General features: G+C 43.2%; 1 protein-coding gene across 1 annotated transcript in view; it reads right to left on the bottom strand.

Moving 5' to 3' along the window:
- LOC126278479 (uncharacterized) overlaps window positions 1–19,224 on the bottom strand; it is a 139,002-nt gene that overhangs the window by 79,683 nt on the left and 40,095 nt on the right. Inside the window, exon 2 of the mRNA XM_049978628.1 lies at window positions 239–379. Within this exon, the coding sequence (XP_049834585.1) occupies window positions 239–379 (141 nt within the window). The remainder of the gene's footprint in view (window positions 1–238; window positions 380–19,224) is intronic.

The following is a 19,224-nucleotide window of genomic DNA, read 5'->3' as shown; positions in this document are numbered from 1 at the left end:
CTGTAGCATCTTCGTGGTGTAGCAATTTTAATGACCAGTAGTGTTAACTGTTTAGAAGGGCCCTTCACCTCTAGCGCTCAGCATTTACCCTACAGCGCCTGCGTGTCCCCCCAGCACTACCACAACCCTACGCAGGTCCTGCCGACTGCCCGTCTGCCGGCCACAGTATTTTGTACGGACTGTGACGAGGCGCACCTTCTGTAAGCAGCGGGACGAGTCGAGCCCAGTGGCGTCTTACCTGTGTGCAGGCCGCATTGCAGATGGTCTGCCCGGCTTGGCTGCACGTGGAGGCTGCCAGCTGCGTCAGGTAGTTGAGCTGCGCCAGGAAACCGAGCGCCGCCCTCTGGGGTGGCGAGGCGCTGATCTGGGACGCCGTCGCCTGCAACACAGACCACAGCCAGGCGAGTGAAACAACAGCGAGGCTGTGAACCACACCGCAGTGCCTCGTTTGCTGGACGTGTTGAAAACCTACCTCCACCTTTGGCTGCGCCTGCAAATGCAAACGAGCAAGTGGCTTTAATTCTTTATAGGATAGTGGTCGATATATTGCCCACCTACCATAAGTGCGAAACGTGTACGTTTTCTGTAGAAACATGACCCTTAAAGATGCATCAGGTGTTGCTAAATGCATGGTGTACTCTCGAGCGACCACTTTTTGTTTGCTGAGGTTGGTAGAACATTCTTATTGAAATGGTGGTTGTCTAGGCGACCACTGTCTACGTGAGGAGTACCTTTGGCGGCGTTCTGTGTGTACGAGAGAAAATCGTCCCACTGAAGGCGCAATTAATGTGACAATTTGTTAAAATATAAGATATGTATGACATTTATTGAATTAATAGTTACGTGTTTTACATTGTATATACGTTTTATGTACCTAAATAGAGACTACACGTAATAATACAGAGATAGGTAGCAAAACTTGAGTGTCGTTTATTACATTTTCGTAAAATGTTCCTTCATCAAATACGTACAAGGGACTATGCAATATTTACGATATACCCTGATAATATGCAAGTAATTTACAATATATATATATATATATATATATATATATATATATATATATATATATATATATATATATATATAAGCCAGTTTTAGTGTCTGGATACAAATTATTAGCAAATGAACAATGACAAAACGGAAACTGACATAACCTCGCATTTCATTATTACAGATGCACAGAACTAAGAATACCTTTATATTTCGAGAATTCGAATAGATATCATCACAAGACTTCCAGAGTTTGATAGGCGATGATCAGGCTGTTGATTTCGAGTGTGGAGGTGATTCGGATGCCGACGACATATTGCCAAATACTCATCCCACTAATACAAGCAGGAGAGATAATTCATCCCATGACTCTTGTAGTGATTTGATTCCTCTATCACCTCAAGAAACATGTGTAATCCCTGAAAGCGATGAGGATGAAGACGAAAGTGAAGAAGAGGATGAACGTGACGATGCTCATGTTAGGCCTACCGTGCAGTACAATTTTTCAAAAACCATTACTGATCTTGCCATATACAATTCAGTAAATTATTCACATGGTTTTGGAACAAACATTGAAGTGAATTTAGAATCTCCTATAGCTACATTCTCGCAGTTTTTTCCTATCTTTATCTTAGAACATGTGTCAGAGAATCTAATCTTTATGCTAATCAGAAAGGTGCTGGTCTAAATATGACCACAGCTGAATTGAAAGCATTCCTCGGTGTACTTCTTATAATAGGTTTCCACAGACATCCCAGCATAAGACATTACTGTTCATCTGATCCCAATTTATTTGTAAACAGAGTAGCTTCAGTGATGTTTGTCAGAAGATTTTTGAAGATATTAAGGTTCTTGCATGTAAACTATTCACAAAAAAAGCCGAAAAAGGGGAATGTGGGTATGACAAATTGTATAAGTTTTGTCCACATCTTACCCATCCAAAACAAATTTTTTGAAAACTGTTATACCGAGCCGATTTATCAGTATTGATGAAAGCATGGTGGCTTTCAAAGGTAGGACTTCCCTAAAGCAGTATACGCCAATGAAGCCTACAAAACGAGGATTTAAAATTTGGGTTGCAGCCTGCAGTGTTACAGGGTACATGTTATCTTTTCAAGTGTATGAAGGAAAATCTGAATTCAAAGAAGAAGGTTCTCTAGGTGAGAAGGTTGTTTTGTCACTTTCAAAACCATTCCAGTTTTTAGGGTACTGCCTCTTTTTTGACAGATTTTTTACTAATTTACCATTGCTTTCTAAATTATTGACTAGAGGAACATTTGGTTGTGGAAAAATGCTTCAAAATAGAAAATATGTTCCTAAAATGTTATTGAAAGCTGACAAGCAGATGAAATTAGGACAGCATGACTCTGTTATGGAAGACGATATTTCTATAACAAAATGGAAAGACAGGTGCAAAATCAGTAGTAATTGGGAGCAACATGAATAACCCTAGTGAGATGTGTAAAGTGACTAGGAGAAACAAGAAGGGTGAAAAGGAAAGTACTGAGTGTCCCAAGGCTATTGCTGACCATAATAGCTACATGGTATGGGTTGATAAATTTGATAACAGTGTTTCATGAAAATCAAGAAAGTGGTGGATAAAATTATTCTATTACTTTCTGGATGCTGCAGTTGTCAATTCCTTCATTCTTTATTATGAGACTGCAAAAATGGCACACTCTTATAATGGAAGCCCACTGCCACATCTAAATTTCCGCAATATCTTGGCCAATGAGTTAATTGGAACTTTTTCTAGCAGGAAGACATGTGGGCCACAAACTTCCCCAAAAGTTTTTATCACAAAAACAAAGTTTAGGGGCAAAAATGTTTCAAATGTGGATCCATAGATAGTAATGAATGTATGGGGCACATTTGCCACAGAAGGGTACGAGCAGAAGGTGTGCCCATCATAGCATAAAAAAGCAACCCAAAAAATGTAGTATTGTATGCAAGGAATGCAAAGTTGCGCTTTGCCTTCCTTGTTTTCACCCGTTTCATTCTAAATAACATGTTTACCACTGGAATTTGTTGTATTTCATAGTGTTTGCTGATGTTTCATTGTTTAAATAGTGAAATGTGTTCAGTTTTTGTACTCCAGTACATTAGCTAATAAACTGTATCGTATTTGCATTCAAAATGCCATGTTTTTATTTATCTATACCAGATATAAGAAGGCGGTCTTTTAAATGACCGCCATCCACAGTAGTCTAAGCCCCCACCCAAAATGGATAGTGGTCTGTACATCAACCACCTATTTCTTCATTTCAATTCCAAGGCAAATGAACATAAAATAATTCTAATTATATTACATGCCAGTCAATTTGGTTGCAATAAAAATATTCTTTCAAATTTTTTGAAAAAAAGTTTTGTCCTGTAAAGGGTTAAAGGACACTTGGTAAGAGAAGCCATAACTTTGGATACCTGTTAGGCTCAACTGAAACTATATTGTTTCTCAAATATGGATTTTTGTTACTTTTACTGATTTGATATGTAAATCACTCTGTAGCTATTGTTTTTGCTGGTGTAGTCAGTCTAAAGGTTGCATAGTAATTACTGTGACAATACAGGGCAATGCTTCCCCTTTATGACGATTTGAACTCTGCTGGCGACCCATTCAGTGACGCATCTGAATGTCTGTGTAGGAATGGCAGCTCATTCATCCTCAGCAGCAGAAACCAGAGAAGATAGTGATGTTTGACACTGCAGTATCGAGTGAAGCTGAGGTTCTAACTCATTCCCAAACGTGTTCCAGTTGGTTCATGTCAGGACTTTGGGTTGGCCAGTCCATTTCAAAAATGTTATTGTCCACAAACCATTGCCTCAGACTAGTTGCTTGTGAAACATACAAACAATCATCGCCTCCGGACTATTCTTTTAAACTATTCCTTTACCGTACTCTCTACTACAACGCTGTAAAATAGGGTTCATATCCTTCCTCACTTAGCGTTTTTATAAAGCTAATAAGGCTGCGTCACCCTAACCAGCACGAAAAGCACCCCCGTACCGTAACACCACCTCCTCCATACTCCACTGTTGGCCCTACGAATGACGGCAGGCTACGTTCTACACATATTCACCAAACCCACACCCTTTCATCAGACTGTCAGAGGGTGTAGCGTGCTTCATCGCGCCAGATCATTTGCTTCCAGTCATCTACTGCCCAGCAGTGTTCCTCTTTACACTACCTCAAGTTTTCCGTAGCAACTTGTGGCTTATGAGGAGCTGCTCGCCCGTTATACTCCATTCTTTTTAACTCCCTGCGGAGCCATTGTGCTTCCTGGACTCCTAGTAGCACCTAGGGACTCACGAGGTATTCCGTCCACTGACTTCATCCGATTTCTTAGAACCATCCTTCGCAGAGCTCGATGGCCCCTGTTCGTCAGCACGTGCGGTATGCCTCGTCTTGGTTTGGCTGTTTTTCCTTCGTATTTCCGCTTCACAGTCACATTCACAACAATGGACTTGAGCAGCTTTAGGAAGATTAAACGTCCCCTGATGGATGTGTTACCCGGGCGGCGTCCAATGACTACTCCACATTAGATGTCATTGAGATCTCTTCAGCGACCCATTCTGCAGTAACTGCTAACAACACAATAGCCCACGCCTCCTTTTTATACTGGTCTGATTCACATACTTACCGCGAACCACGTCGTCACGACGTGACAACAACATCCCTACCACATCAACTCAAAACTATCGTATCTGTGACTGTAATGATTTTGCGGTAACGCACTGATATGAACAGCAGCTTTGTACTGTACTGATACGCCACTCCAACAAATTATGCCTCAACACTCGTGTTTCTGAGAAAAGTTCATTTTAGATTTCTTCCGTGGGCCAGACTGAAACCAATCGCTGGCCAGATGCGGCCCAAGGTTTGCTGGTTGCCCAACCCATATCGTGTGGCGATTACAATCAGCTGGCCGCTGTTGCCGAGCGGTTCTAGGCGATTCAGTCTGGAACCGCGCTGCTGCTACGGTCGCAGTTTCGAATCCTGCCTCGAGCATGGATGTGTGTGGTGCACTTAGATTAGTTAGGTTTAAGTGTTCTAAGTCTAGGGGAGTGACGACCTCAGATTCTAAGTCCCATAATGGTCAGAGCCATTTGAACCATTTGATTACAATCAGTTATAACTTCAAAAAGCACCAACCACTTTTTATATACTCTTATTCGTATTTCTGTTGTGCTTGTTTTGCACCTGTTTTATGCCCTTTGCACATAAACTTTTTTCTACGAGGTGTATGAGAAAAGTAATGAAACTGGTTTTTTATCCATCAAAGTTTTTATTTTTTTCAAACAACAGTATTGTCCCCTTCTAACCAGTTCCCTTCAGCAGATATACACCGGTGGAGTCGTTGTTCCTATTGTTTGTAGCGGCGTTGAAAGGCTTCAACGGGTAGAGTTTCTAGCACATCAGTCATATTGTTCTGAGTGTTCTCCAGCACCAAAATGACGCCCTTCTAAGACTCTTTCAATTTCGGGAAAAAAAGTCACAGGGACTCAGATCAGATGGATAGGGGGCCTATGAAACAACATGAATGCATTTTAAGGTGAGAAATTCCGTGGCTGTGTGACACGGGGCAATGTCACGATGCAGCAGCCACTTGTCTGCAATGACTGATGTCACTCGATTCTCCCTTCCCCTGAGCCTTCAAGACATCTTTGTAAAACTCTCGGTTGACAGTTTGTCCTGGAGAAACAATCTCACAGGAGCATGTTTTCGTCAGTTTTTTAAGGTCTCCCTGAGCTAGGTTCATCTTCAACATGTTTTCGGCCTTCCAAAAATGATCTGTGCAGCGAAAAACTTCCGTATAGACCTATTTCAACTTTTCAAAGGTCAGACACGCGGACTCCCCATGTTTAACCCAAAACTTGAGGGCATAACCTTGCTTTAAATTCCGCTGTGACACGACTTCACTGATGGCGACCTCAAGAATTACATGAAGGCAGTAAGGAACTTAAGTTCTGACTGAGTAGAACAACACAGTGTTGCCAGATAACTCACATTGTTATCGGTATCATCACTTTTCTCACAAACCTTGTATGTCGGACGAACAACACCAGCGCAGAGTCGCCATATTACCACCTGGCCGTTGCATTATCCATAATGCAGTCGACGTGATAATGATTTGCTAAATAAAAGTATTACGCCAACTGGAGATAGCTGAGTGCCCGAAACACGTATTAGGATAAATGAAAATGTTTAACAACAGGCCGGCTGCCATATTTCTTGCACTGATAGTTACAGGAAACCTGTCGGGGACTGAGACGATATTTTTCCGATCTACTCAGCTGCCATGAACCCACTTCAGGACTCCCTAAGGAAAGCTCCATACACACCCACACTAAATCCCGGCCATCTTCACGAGAACTGATTCGTAGGCACTGCCTGAAACTCAACAGTAACAGAACTTCGGGAGAAAATGGCATCACCGAACCAAACTCCCTCAAAGATGCAAGCAAATCATTAAAGAGATTTGAAAGCCAAAGAATCTCCGAGTGTAGTGGAATTGCACCCTCTTTCTCCCTTTGCACAGGAAAGGTGACAAGACAAATTGAAATAATTATCGAGACTCCTCCTCCTGAGAGTTACATACAAACATGTGCCGTCCAAAAAGTTCAGAAGAAACTGGAACACAAAATTTACGAATACCGCCGCCCAGAGTGGCCGAGCGGTTCTAGGCGCTACAGTCTGAAACCGCGCGACCGCTACGGTGGCAGATTCGAATCGTGCCTCGGGCATGGATGTGTGCGATGTCCTTAGGTTAGTTAGGTTTAAGTAGTTCTAAGTTCTAGGGGACTGATGACCTCAGAAGTTAAGTCCCATAGTGCTCAGCGCCATTTGAACCATTTTTACGAATACCAGGCCGTCTTTCACACTAGTCGAAATTGTATAGAAGAAATATTCATTTTGAAAACAATGCGAAAATACAAAGCGCCCATGAAAAAAAATGGCTCTGAGTACTATGGGACTTAACTGCTGTGGTCATCAGTCCCCTAGAACTTCGAACTACTTAAACCTAACTAACCCAAGGACATCACACACATCCATGCCCGGGGCAGGATTCGAACGTGCGACCATAGCCGCCCATGAACAGCTCAATCATATCCTACTTGGTGGAAGGCATACAATTCAATCTATCGCCAGACCCTCTTTATTTAAAAACTTAAAATCTCATCAAAAAAATTCTCATCAACACAATTCCTAGAGTAAAAATTCAAAGATGAGGTTTCGGAATCATTTCTAATAAAAACCGGTGTTCGGCAGGTAGACGACCGAATCATATCAACTTTAATTTCGTTTTGGATAAAGTCATCCGAGATTTGGGAAACAGAACTTAAAAATAAAAACAATTGGGAGCCATGCAATTTGAAAGACCTAAAAATAACATCCAATTTTCTTGTCTACCTCTCGCAGACGATCTGGCAATCCTAGCAGACGACGAGAAGACAGCAACCTAACAGACAGAAACTTTCTACGAAGGGGCTGAAAGATTTGGCTTACGAATATCCTTCCCAAACACCAAGCACATCTGCTTGTAATACCAACTCTCCTTTTTTTCTTTACCCAAGTGTGCATTAATAACTGTGGTTGAGGTCAAAGAAATGGATGAACCACTCTCACTAACTAGTCACTAATCTTCCAAATATCCTTCCAAAACACCAAATACATCTTTCCATAATATCACCTCCCTTTTCTTTTCTTTTTTTACTAAGTGTGCTCTAATAATAGTGGTTGAGATCAAAGAAGTGGACGAAACACTGCCACTAATTCGTCATTACTCATACAGCAATAACTACTTTAGAACTGTTTGTATTAGCAAAAGTAACTGACCGCATGTAGCCTGAGGAACTTCCCTTCAACATGACAGCGAGGCTTATGAGTAGGGTATTTCTTTCTGTCAGAACACATCATATAAACTGAAGAGCCAAAGCAACTGGTACACCTGCCTAATATCGTGTGAGACCCCAGCGAGAACGCAGAAGTGCCGCAACACAACGTGACATGGACTCGACTAATGTCTGAAGTAGTGCTGGAGGGAATTGACATCATAAATCCTGCAGGCCCGTCCATAAATCCGTAAGAGTACGATGGGGTGGAGATCTCTTCTGAACAGCACGACGCAAGGAATTCCAGAATTGCTCAATAATGTTCAGAATCGTAACTAGACATATCAGGGGTCCCATATCACTCCAACAACTCACTCCCACACCATTACAGAGCCTCCAGCAGCTTGAACAGTTCCCTTCTGACATGCAAGGTCCATGGATTTATAAGGTTGTCTCCATACCCGTACACGTCCACCCGCTCGGCAAAATTTAAAACGAGTCTCGTCCGATCAGACTACATGTTTCCAGTCATCAACATTCCAAAGTCGGCGTTGACGGGCCCAGGTGAGGTGTAAAGCTTTGTGTCGTGCAGTCATCAAGGGTACACGAGTGTGCCTTCGGCTCCGAAGGCCCCTCTCGATAATGTTTCGTTGAATGGTTCGCACGCTGGCACTTGTTGATGGCCCAGCATTGAAATCAGCAGCAATTTGCGGAAAGGTTGCACTTCTGTCACGCTGAACAATTCCCTTCAGCCGGCGGTGGTCCCATTCTTGCAGGATCTTTTTCCCGTCGCAGCGATGTTGGAGATTTTATGTTTTATCGGATTCCTGTTATTCACGGTTCACTAGGGAAGTGGTCTTACGGTAAAATCTCTACTTCATTGCTGCCTCGGAGATGCTGTGTCCCATCACTCGTTGCCGACTATAACACTACGTTCAAACTCACTTAAATCTTTATAACCTGCCATTGTAGCAGCAGTAACCGATCTAACAACTGCGCCAAACACTTGTTGTCGTGTACAGGTGTTGACGACCACAGCGCCGTATTCTGCCTGTTTACATATTTTTGTATTTGAATACGCATGTCCGTACCAGTTTCTTTTGCGCTTCAGTGTAGTTTGTCACTTACTGCGGCGATATTTGTAGTTCAGTGTCTCTCCCTCATTTCTACCATGTCTTTCGATTTATTTAAGTTTATTCGATATAGGAACTTTCACATTATACTTTAGCTGAAAATTGTTTTGTCTATTACAAGGTTCAAAATGGTTCAAATGACTCTGAGTACTATGGGACTTAACTTCTGAGGTCATCAGTCCCCTAGAACTTAAAACTACTTAAACGTAACTTAACCTAAGGACATCGCACACATCCATGCCCGAGGCACGATTCGAACCTGCGACCGTAGCGGTCGCGCGGTTCCAGACTGAAGCGCCTAGAACCGCTGGGCTACTGCGACTGGCTCTAATACAATGCAGGTAAGGTAATGAAAGCACGATCGTATTAGTTCTGTGCACAAATTCGTAGCATTTTTCTACGAGTTTAACACAATAGATACACTTAACAGAGACTTTAATCATTAAAAGTATACTCTCCTTCGCTATTTAGAACAGTCTGACAGTGTTGGGTAGCGTTTCGTTTCTTCGACTGTAGAAATGACATGGTTTTGAGGCTAGAAACTCGTTAAGCAATGCTCGGAGCGGATTTTCATCCGAAAATGAAGTTCCTTGAAGGAGAGCGGAAAAGGCGAAAATCTGAGGGCGCAAGATCAGGTGAACAAGAAGGAGTTGAAATGACTTTTCGATCGAGCTCCTGTATAGCGATTTTTGTGTTTAGCAGAATGCGGGAGGGCGTTGTCGTGGAGTTGCATCACTTTACTCCGTCTTTCTGGCCGTTTTTCTCTGACTGCGTCTGCAAGACCTCACATTAGTTGACAATAAATGTCAGCAGTGATGGTTACACCTCGGGGAAGCAATTCATAGTAAGCCACACCGTCGCTGATCCACCAGATTCAGAACACTATCTTTGTGGAATCCTGCATATCTTTGTAGGAGAGTTTCCGCTTTGTTTGGGATCAAGCATCTTTTCTTTTTCTTATGTTATCATAAGGACACCATTTCTCGTCACCAGTAACGACACAGGGTAGGAAAATTGAGGATGAGCAAGCAGATATGCACATATGACCAACCACTGATTTTTGTGATTTTGACTTAGAGTATGCATTATCCATACATCCTATTTTTTAACATTCGCCATTGCATGCAAATCGCGCGATAGTGGAATGATAATACACTACTGGCCATTAAAATTGCTACACCAATAAGAAATGCACATGATAAAGGGGTATCCATTGGACAAATATATTACACTTGAACTGACATGTGATTACATTTTCACGCAACTTGGGTGCATAGATCCTGAGCAATCAGTACCCAGAACAACCACCTCTGGCCGTAATTACGGCCTTGATACGCCAAGGCATTGAGTCTGACAGAGCTTGGATGGCGTGTACAGGTGCAGCTGCGCATGCAGCTTCAACACGATACCACAGTTCATCAAGTGTAGTGACTGGCGTATTGTGACGAGCCAGTTGCTCGGCCAACATTGACCAGTCGTTTTCAGTTGGTGAGAGATCTGGAGAATGTGCTGGGCAGGGAGCAGTCGAACATTTTCCGTATCCAGAAAGGCCCGTACAGGACCTGCAACATGCGGTCCTGCATTATCCTGATGAAATGTAGGGTTTCGCAGGGATCGAATGATGGGTAGAGCCACGGGTCGTAACACATCTGAATGTAACGTCCACTGTTCAAAGCGCCGTCAATGCGAACAAGAGGTGACCAAGACGTGTAACCAGTGGCACCCTATACCATCACCCCAGGTGATACGCCAGTATGGCGATGACGAATACACGCTTCCAATGTGCGTTCACCGTGGTGTCGCCAAACACGGATGCGACCATCATGATGCTGTAAACAGAACCTGAATTCATTCGAAAAAATGACGTTTTGCCATTCGTGAACCCAGGTTCGTCGTTGAGTACAACATCACAGGCGCTCCTGTCTGTGGTGCAGCGCCAAGGGTAACCGCAGCCATGGTCTCCGAGCAGATGGCCCAGGCTGCTGCAAACGTCGCAGAACTGTTCGTACAGATGGTTGTTGTCTTGCAAACGTCCCCATCTGTTGATCAAGACGGGGCTGCACGACCCATTACAGCCATGCGGATAAGATGCCTGTCATCTCGACTGCTAGTGATACGAGGTCGTCGGGATCCAGCACAGCGTTCCGTATTACCCTCCTGAACCCACCGATTCCATATTCTGCTAACAGCCATTGGATCTCTACCAACGCGAGCAGCAACGTCGCAATACGATAAACCGCAATCGCGAAAGACTTCAATCCGACCTTTACCAAAGTTGGAAACGTGATGGTACGCATCTCTCCTCCTTCACGAGGCATCAGAACAACGTTTCACCAGTCAACGCCGGTCAACTGCTGTTTGTGTATGAGAAATCGGTTGCAAAATTTCCTCAAGTCAGCATGTTGTAGGTGTCGCCATCGGCGCCAACCTTGTGTGAATACTCTGAAAAGCTAATCATTTCCATATCACAGCATCTTCTTCCTGTCGGTTAAATTTCTCGTCTGTAGCACGTCATCTTCGTGGTGTAGCAATTTTAATGGCCAGTAGTGTAGTTTATCACATTTGCCAGTTCTCAGAAATTTTGATATTGCAGATTAATACTTATAAACGATCTTCATCAAACGCCGAACGTGTCTTGCTGAACTTGGAGAGGCACTAATGTCGAAACGATCCTCCTTGAACCGAGTAAAACGTTTTCTTGGAGTGCTCTGTCCAATGACATTGTCACATACACGGCGCAAATGTTTCGGGCTGCCTCCGTTTCCGTCACCCCTCTATTGAACTCAAACAGAAGTATATTCCGATATGTTCCGATTTCTCCACTTGGCATTCCGTTTTCTAGCGTCTACAGCTCCACTCTCTATCTCAAAATGACAGTGTGTAAATTCAAACAGCAACAGTGAACTACAAATAAAATATGACAATCGATAAATAACCCAGTAGCAACCGGAATATCGATATACAAAACAAAAATGCTACGAACTTATGCAGCAGCGTATAATGTTATTCTTACTTTTTTATAAACGACGGAGAGATCACAACACTTTTTATACTGTTGATACGACCTTAAGGGTCGGTCAGTTTAGGTGTGATGTTTAACCGGTGACTACTTCAAACACGAAAAATTGGCACTACACATACCGCCCATGTTGTAATTATCTGTAGGCGTCTTTACAGCAGTGTTATTTAAAGCCAGTCGTTTTTGCTACATTATGTGGGCATGTTCTTCTTTTCCAATCAAAACTTTCTTTTACGCCGTATTTTTTCTGGAACTTTTTTTAGATTGTTCTTTTGCCCAATACCACAAAGATCATATTACAGGGTGAGTCAAATGAAAACCTCAAATTTTTTTTAACTATTATTTATTGTGAAGAAGTGGTACAAAGCTGTATCACTTTTCAACAAAATCTGCCCCACGTTCAATGCAAGTCTTCCAGCGCTTACAAAGTGCCTAAATTCCTTCAGAAAAAAATTCTATTGGTAGTCCATGCCACCACTCATGCAACGTTTGGCGCACCTCATCATCAGAACAGAACTTCTTTCCTCCCATTTCGTCTTTGAGTGGTACAAACATATGGAAATAACTTGATGATGAGGAATGGTGCCATTCCTTCCTCGCTCTCTTCATTTCCAGTTGGTAGAAGTGAACCCAGGTTTCGTCCCCAGTAACGATTCTTGCAAGGGAGCCATCAGCTTCTCGTTCAAAGCGCTGAAGAAGTTCTTCACAAGCATCAACACGTCGTTCTCTCATTTCAGGAGTCAGCTGCCGTTTCACCCATCTTGCAGACACTTCGTGAAAGTGGAGCACATCATGCACAATGTGGTATGCTGATCCATGACTAATCTGTAAACACTCGGCGGTTTTCCTTCACTATGGCTTCAACTGCCGCAATGTTCTGTGGAGTCACAACTCGTTGTGCCTGACCTGGACGAGGAGCATCTTCCACTGAAGTCACACCATTTGCGAACTTCCGACTCCATTCGTAGACTTGCTGCTTTGACAAACATGCATCACCGTACTGAACCTTCATTCGTCGATGAATTTCAATAGGTTTCACACCTTCACTATGCAAAAACCGAATAACAGAACGCTGTTCTTCCGTGGTGCAAGTCGCATGTGGGGCGGCCATCTTTATACCGATGCTGCGACGATATGTTACATCTGCACTATGCTGCCACCTACAGACCATTCTGCACGCTGTTTGTAACACGCTTAGCATCTTACAGGATAACGGCGCGAAATTTCGATTTGTTATTATAAATTTAAAGTTTTCATTTGACTCACCATCGTATATCGTTGGTGATGGTGACAAGTCATTTTGTGCATCACACTCCTTTCCCTGACAATTTATGCAAATTGGAAAATGCTCAATCTTCTCTCTTCTAACAAGAAAAATGTTTACAAAATTTTGTCACAAGACTAGTATTTGTACAATAATGGTTATGATCTGTTTTCGAAGAGGCCGGCCGCGGTGGTCTCGCGGTTCTAGGCGCGCAGTCCGGAACCGTGAGACTGCTACGGTCGCAGGTTCGAATCCTGCCTCGGGCATGGATGTGTGTGATGTAGTTAGGTTTTAGTAGTTCTAAGTTCTAGGGGACTAATGACCACAGCAGTTGAGTCCCATAGTGCTCAGAGCCATTTGTTTTCGAAGAGTATAAAACAACTGCTTTTGCAGAAAGTTTCCTAACCGTTTACGTTAATCTTGTGACGGCGAATATCGGTGCTTCCACATAACAGAGATCATCATTACTTAGTTACGTAGTTGACCTAGATCAGTGGCAGTCAACTAGCTCCAGCTTTCATGTTGGGCCGTAAACGTTAGTGGTTTAAAAAGTATTTTTATTAGGTTTTCATAAAATTTCTACGTAAAGTATTTGGTAAGTAACTGGTATTGTTTGCTTTCACTTGCTGTACCTCTGCTTTACAGTTTTTATAACGTAAAGTTACTTCCCCACTTTGTACATCACCAGTACTGTGGAAACGGTGGCCAGTTAGAAAATATTACTACTAACATAGACACGAAAGTGGGCGGTAAATTAGAAATATTGGCTACCCAAGATCTAGATGGACTACAGATGGCACTGAGGCAATCATTTGGACTTTACGTCCCACGCAAATTACAAACATTGTCTCAGTTACGCTATTACAGATGAAGGGGGTGTGCTGGAATCTCTCCCTTCAGTTATGCGTTAGCACTTGAGATATTACATGCTCAAAATATCCAGTTCAGAAACCGATCACGAAATAGGGATGAGTCTAGAACATTCCATACTTACAGTATTTAGACGAAATCCTTGAACCTAAAGGAGGAGACTTAACAGCACAGAAAATATGCGCGCAAAAACTTAGCTGAGCCTAAGGTACAATCTACAGCATCCACTACACACAAAAAAAGAAGGAAGGAAGGAACATTAATGTTTAACGTCATTAGAGACGGAACACGATTTCTAATTTGTGAAGGATGGGGAAGGAAATCGACCGCGCTCCTTCAGTGGGAACCATCTCGCCATCTAATTCTGCGGTTTAGAGAAACCACGGAAACACTGGACTCGCATTCGGGAGGACGACGGTTCAATCCCGCGTCCGGCCATCCTGATTTAGGTTTTCCGTGATTTCCCTAAATCGCTCCAGGCAAATGCTGGATTGGTTCCTTTGAAAGGGCACGGCCGACATCCTTCCCCATGCTTCCCTAATCCGATGAGACCGAGACCTCGCAGTTTGGTCTCTTCCCACAAACAGACAATCAACCAAACCACGGAAAACCTAAATCCGGATATCCGGATGGGCATTTTAATGTAAGTCCAGTGTGCTAACTAACCACTGTGCCAACGCGCTCAGTCATCTACAGCAAAAAATGTATGTACATAAACACGAAACCAGGCACTATGACACAGTTACTAAGCCTGAAGCCCTGTATGCTTGCACACCCTTCCACTCCAAGAAAAGGTAATCGGAAAAATAAGATCGCAAAATTCTCGGCCCAAAAAGAACAAAAGCTGGATACCGACTACAATCTCGAAAAACTATAGAATCTTGTGGCTTACATAAGAAGAATGAAATTTTAGAGGCGTATCCATAGACTCTCACCAATAAGATTCACTCACAAAATGGCGACGTACATAGAATGATTCAGAACCATATCATGCTCCAGAGGGTCAAAAAGGATTTAGAAAATTGGAGGCAAACATTTTCAACAGAAACGAATAGAAAAAATTAGCAAATGGGAAGCATTGGCAGAGAATGAAGTTATTACAAGACCAGGGACAAAGCGGACTGAAGAAGAAGAGAGATTCAACGGAGAAAAAGTGAGATCTGTTTCGAAACTCCAAGATAGAAACGCAATAGCTTTGGGTGAACCGAGGGGGTCTAATCGCACCTAATAATAATAATAATAACATATAGTAAGAAGTGCCTGGTTGCTTTGTTTCTGAAAAGTAACACAATCCACATCTATAGACCTAAAAAAACAGTGAAATGGATAAATTTAAGCTATTACTAGTTAGTTCATAGTGACACATCGATAATATAGTCATTACAAAGACTCTAAAATACATTCCAAAATTAGAAAGGCGCATTTTGAGTTCTGGAATAGTTTTTAACGAAGGAGGTACAACCAAAGGACTTTCACATAACTCTATGAAAATAAATCCGTGAGCGTTCACTTCGTAGATCCGGCCGGCATAGGGCTGAACGCAGGGTCGTCATGTCCATTATGACCGATGAAACGGTTTGCAAGATGTTGATTTAAAAACGTCCGAATATCCATACCGCAAATTGGAGGTGTTCCATTCTGCTGAAAGATGTAATCCGCGGGATCCATGTTAAACTGTGGCATCAGCTATTGCTCAAGCACGTTCAGGTAAATGTACACTCCTGGAAATGGAAAAAAGAACACATTGACACCGGTGTGTCAGACCCACCATACTTGCTCCGGACACTGCGAGAGGGCTGTACAAGCAATGATCACACGCACGGGACAGCGGACACACCAGGAACCGCAGTGTTGGCCGTCGAATGGCGCTAGCTGCACAGCAATTGTGCACCGATGGGGAGACGTGTCATCTTCAGCGATGAGAGTCGCTTCTGCCTTGATGCCAATGATGGTCGTATGCGTGTTTGGCGCCGTGCAGGTGAGCGCGACAATCAGGACTGCATACGACCGAGGCACACAGGGCCAACACCCGGCATCATGGTGTGAGGAGCGACCTCCTACACTGGCCGTACACCTCTGGTGATCGTCGAGGGGACACTGAATAGTGCACGGTACATCCAAACCGTCATCGAACCCATCGTTCTACCATTCCTAGACCGGCAAGGGAACTTGCTGTTCCAACAGGACAATGCACGTCCGCATGTATCCCGTGCCACCCAACGTGCTCTAGAAGGTGTAAGTTAACTACCCTGGCCAGCAAGATCTCCGGATCTGTCGCCCATTGAGCATGTTTGGGACTGGATGAAGCGTCGTCTCACGCGGTCTGCACGTCCAGCACGAACGCTGGTCCAACTGAGGCGCCAGGTGGAAATGGCATGGCAAGCCGTTCCACAGGACTACATCCAGCATCTCTACGATCGTCTCCATGGGAGAATAGCAGCCTGCATTGCTGCGAAAGGTGGATATACACTGTACTAGTGCCGACATTGTGCATGCTCTGTTGCCTGTGTCTATGTGCCTGTGGTTCTGTCAGTGTGATCATGTGATGTATCTGACCCCAGGAATGTGTCAATAAAGTTTACCCTTCCTGGGACAATGAATTCACGGTGTTCTTATTTCAATTTCCAGGAGTGTATGTTGAAACATTTAGCTCAATGAGGAAAATTGGATCGTACAATTTTTGTGTTGATATCACACTACTCACGCTGATGTTCAGTTGCACGCGAAGGCTTTTCTAGAACCCTTAGTCGAATGCAGTGCCGCTTAATAATGCTTCTTTTGCAGAAGGTAGGGTCATCGCTAAAAATGAGACATGCAGTGAATACTTCTTCCTTCATGGCATTCAGCATTCTCATGAAACATATTTGCATACTGTGTGTGGTTGATTGTTGGAGATTTTTATTTTCATTGTGTTACGACTATAAAATCTGTATCATTGTGAAATGATCTCTAGGTGAATAAATATCTTCGTATAATTCGTGCGTTTGATGTAGTCTTCCTGTTTCAGTTCCTCTAAAATTTTAACTGTGTGGTCTCATTTTCAACTTCGTTTTGAGGACACGCCAAACCGTTGCTTGAGGCTTTTGTAGCTCTCTCGTGGATTCATACATCGATTTCCAAGAACGACGTTCAAATGAAAGATGAATTATTTCAAAATTTTGTGCCGTTACACGTGGCCGCCCGTTTCTTTTTCCTTTACACAAAGGTAATGTTTCTCCAGACTGCCAATACCATCTCCGAAAGTTTTTGGCATCTGTAGGCGCTTGACTGTGTAGATGGCGAATTCTACTTTGCACTGTGATGACACAACGGCAACTGTTAAATTGTAACGTGAATATGTCTTTTAAAAAAATAGGGATTTGGCAACACCCCTCCATGATCGCACCGTGCTCTGGCATGGTGACCATCACGAAAGTTCTAGTGATATCTGTGCGTTTGTTAGTGCTAATCAAGCAGTTCACAGGATGCTGTTCTGTGTGGTTTTCCGTGCGTCTGGGTAGGAGTACCCACTAATACGGGCTTTTCGAAGTGATAGGAAGTGGACTAAAAGCGGTTGATGAGTAGCGGGCTTCAGGACAGAGGGAAAAAAGTGCCAAGGCAAGCATCGAGGGGAAAGAAACCTCTGCAACAGTGAATGCGATGTGCCATTTTCGCTTACAGGCCACAGCGCGTGGTAGGCTTCCCGCTCACTGCGCTTAAACAACCATCGAAATTTTTAAGTGTTTACGTTCTCTGTAATTCGTATCGTTGTATACTTATCCACTAAATAGTTATAGCCATTTGTAATCGCTATCTACATCTACATGACTACTCTGCAATTCACATTTAAGTGCTTGGCAGAGGTTTCATCGAACCACAATCATACTATCTCTCTACTATTCCACTCCCGAACAGCAAGCGGGAAAAACGAACACCTAAACCTTTCTGTTCGAGCTCTGATTTCTCTTATTTTATTTTGATGATCATTCCTACCTATGTAGGTTGGGATCAACAAAATATTTTCGCATTCGGAAGAGAAAGTTGGTGACTGAAATTTCGTAAAAAGGTCTCGCCGCGACGAAAAACGTCTATGCTGTAATGACTTCCATCCCAACTCGTGTATCATATCTGCCACACTCTCTCCCCTATAACGTGATAATACAAAACGAGCTGCCCTTTTTTGCACCCTTTCGATGTCCTCCGTCAATCCCACCTGGTAAGGATCCCACACCGCGCAGCAATATTCTAACAGAGGACGAACGAGTGTAGTGTAAGCTGTCTCTTTAGTGGACTTGTTGTATCTTTTAAGTGTCCTGCCAATGAAACGCAACCTTTGGCTCGCCTTCCCGACAATATTATCTATGTGGTCCTTCCAACTGAAGTTGTTCGTAATTTTAACACCCAGGTACTTAGTTGAATTGACAGCCTTGAGAATTGTACCATTTATCGAGTAATCGAATTCCAACAGATTTCTTTTGGAACTCATGTGGATCATCTCACACTTTTCGTTATTTAGCGTCAACTGCCACCTGACACACCATACAGCAATCTTTTCTAAATCGCTTTGCAACTGATACTGGTCTTCGGATGACCTTACTAGACGGTAAATTACAGCATCATCTGCGAACAGTCTAAGAGAACTGCTCAGATTGTCACCCAGGTCATTTATATAGATCAGGAACTGTAGAGATCCCAGGACGCTTCCCTGGGGGACACCTGATATCACTTAAGTTTTACTCGATGCTTTGCCGTCTATTACTACGAACTGCGACCTTCCTGAGAGGAAATCACGAATCCAGTCGCACAACTGAGACGATACCCCATAGGTCCACAGCTTGATTAGAAGTCGCTTGTGAGGAACGGTGTCAAAAGTTTTCCAGAAATCTAGAAATACGGAATCAACTTGAGATCCCCTGTCGATAGCGGCCATTACTTCGTGCGAATAAAGAGCTAGCTGCGTTGCACAATAGCGATGTTTTCTGAAGCCATGCTGATTACGTGTCAATAGATCGTTCCCTTCGAGGTGATTCATAATGTTTGAATACAGTATATGCTCCAAAACCCTACTGCAAACCGTCGTCAATGATATAGGTCTGTAGTTAAATGGATTACTCCTACTACCCTTCTTGAACACT

This window comes from Schistocerca gregaria, chromosome 6 (assembly GCF_023897955.1).
Source record: "Schistocerca gregaria isolate iqSchGreg1 chromosome 6, iqSchGreg1.2, whole genome shotgun sequence".
NCBI classification, from domain to species: domain Eukaryota; kingdom Metazoa; phylum Arthropoda; class Insecta; order Orthoptera; family Acrididae; genus Schistocerca; species Schistocerca gregaria.
This window is presented reverse-complemented; position numbering and strand designations above follow the sequence as displayed.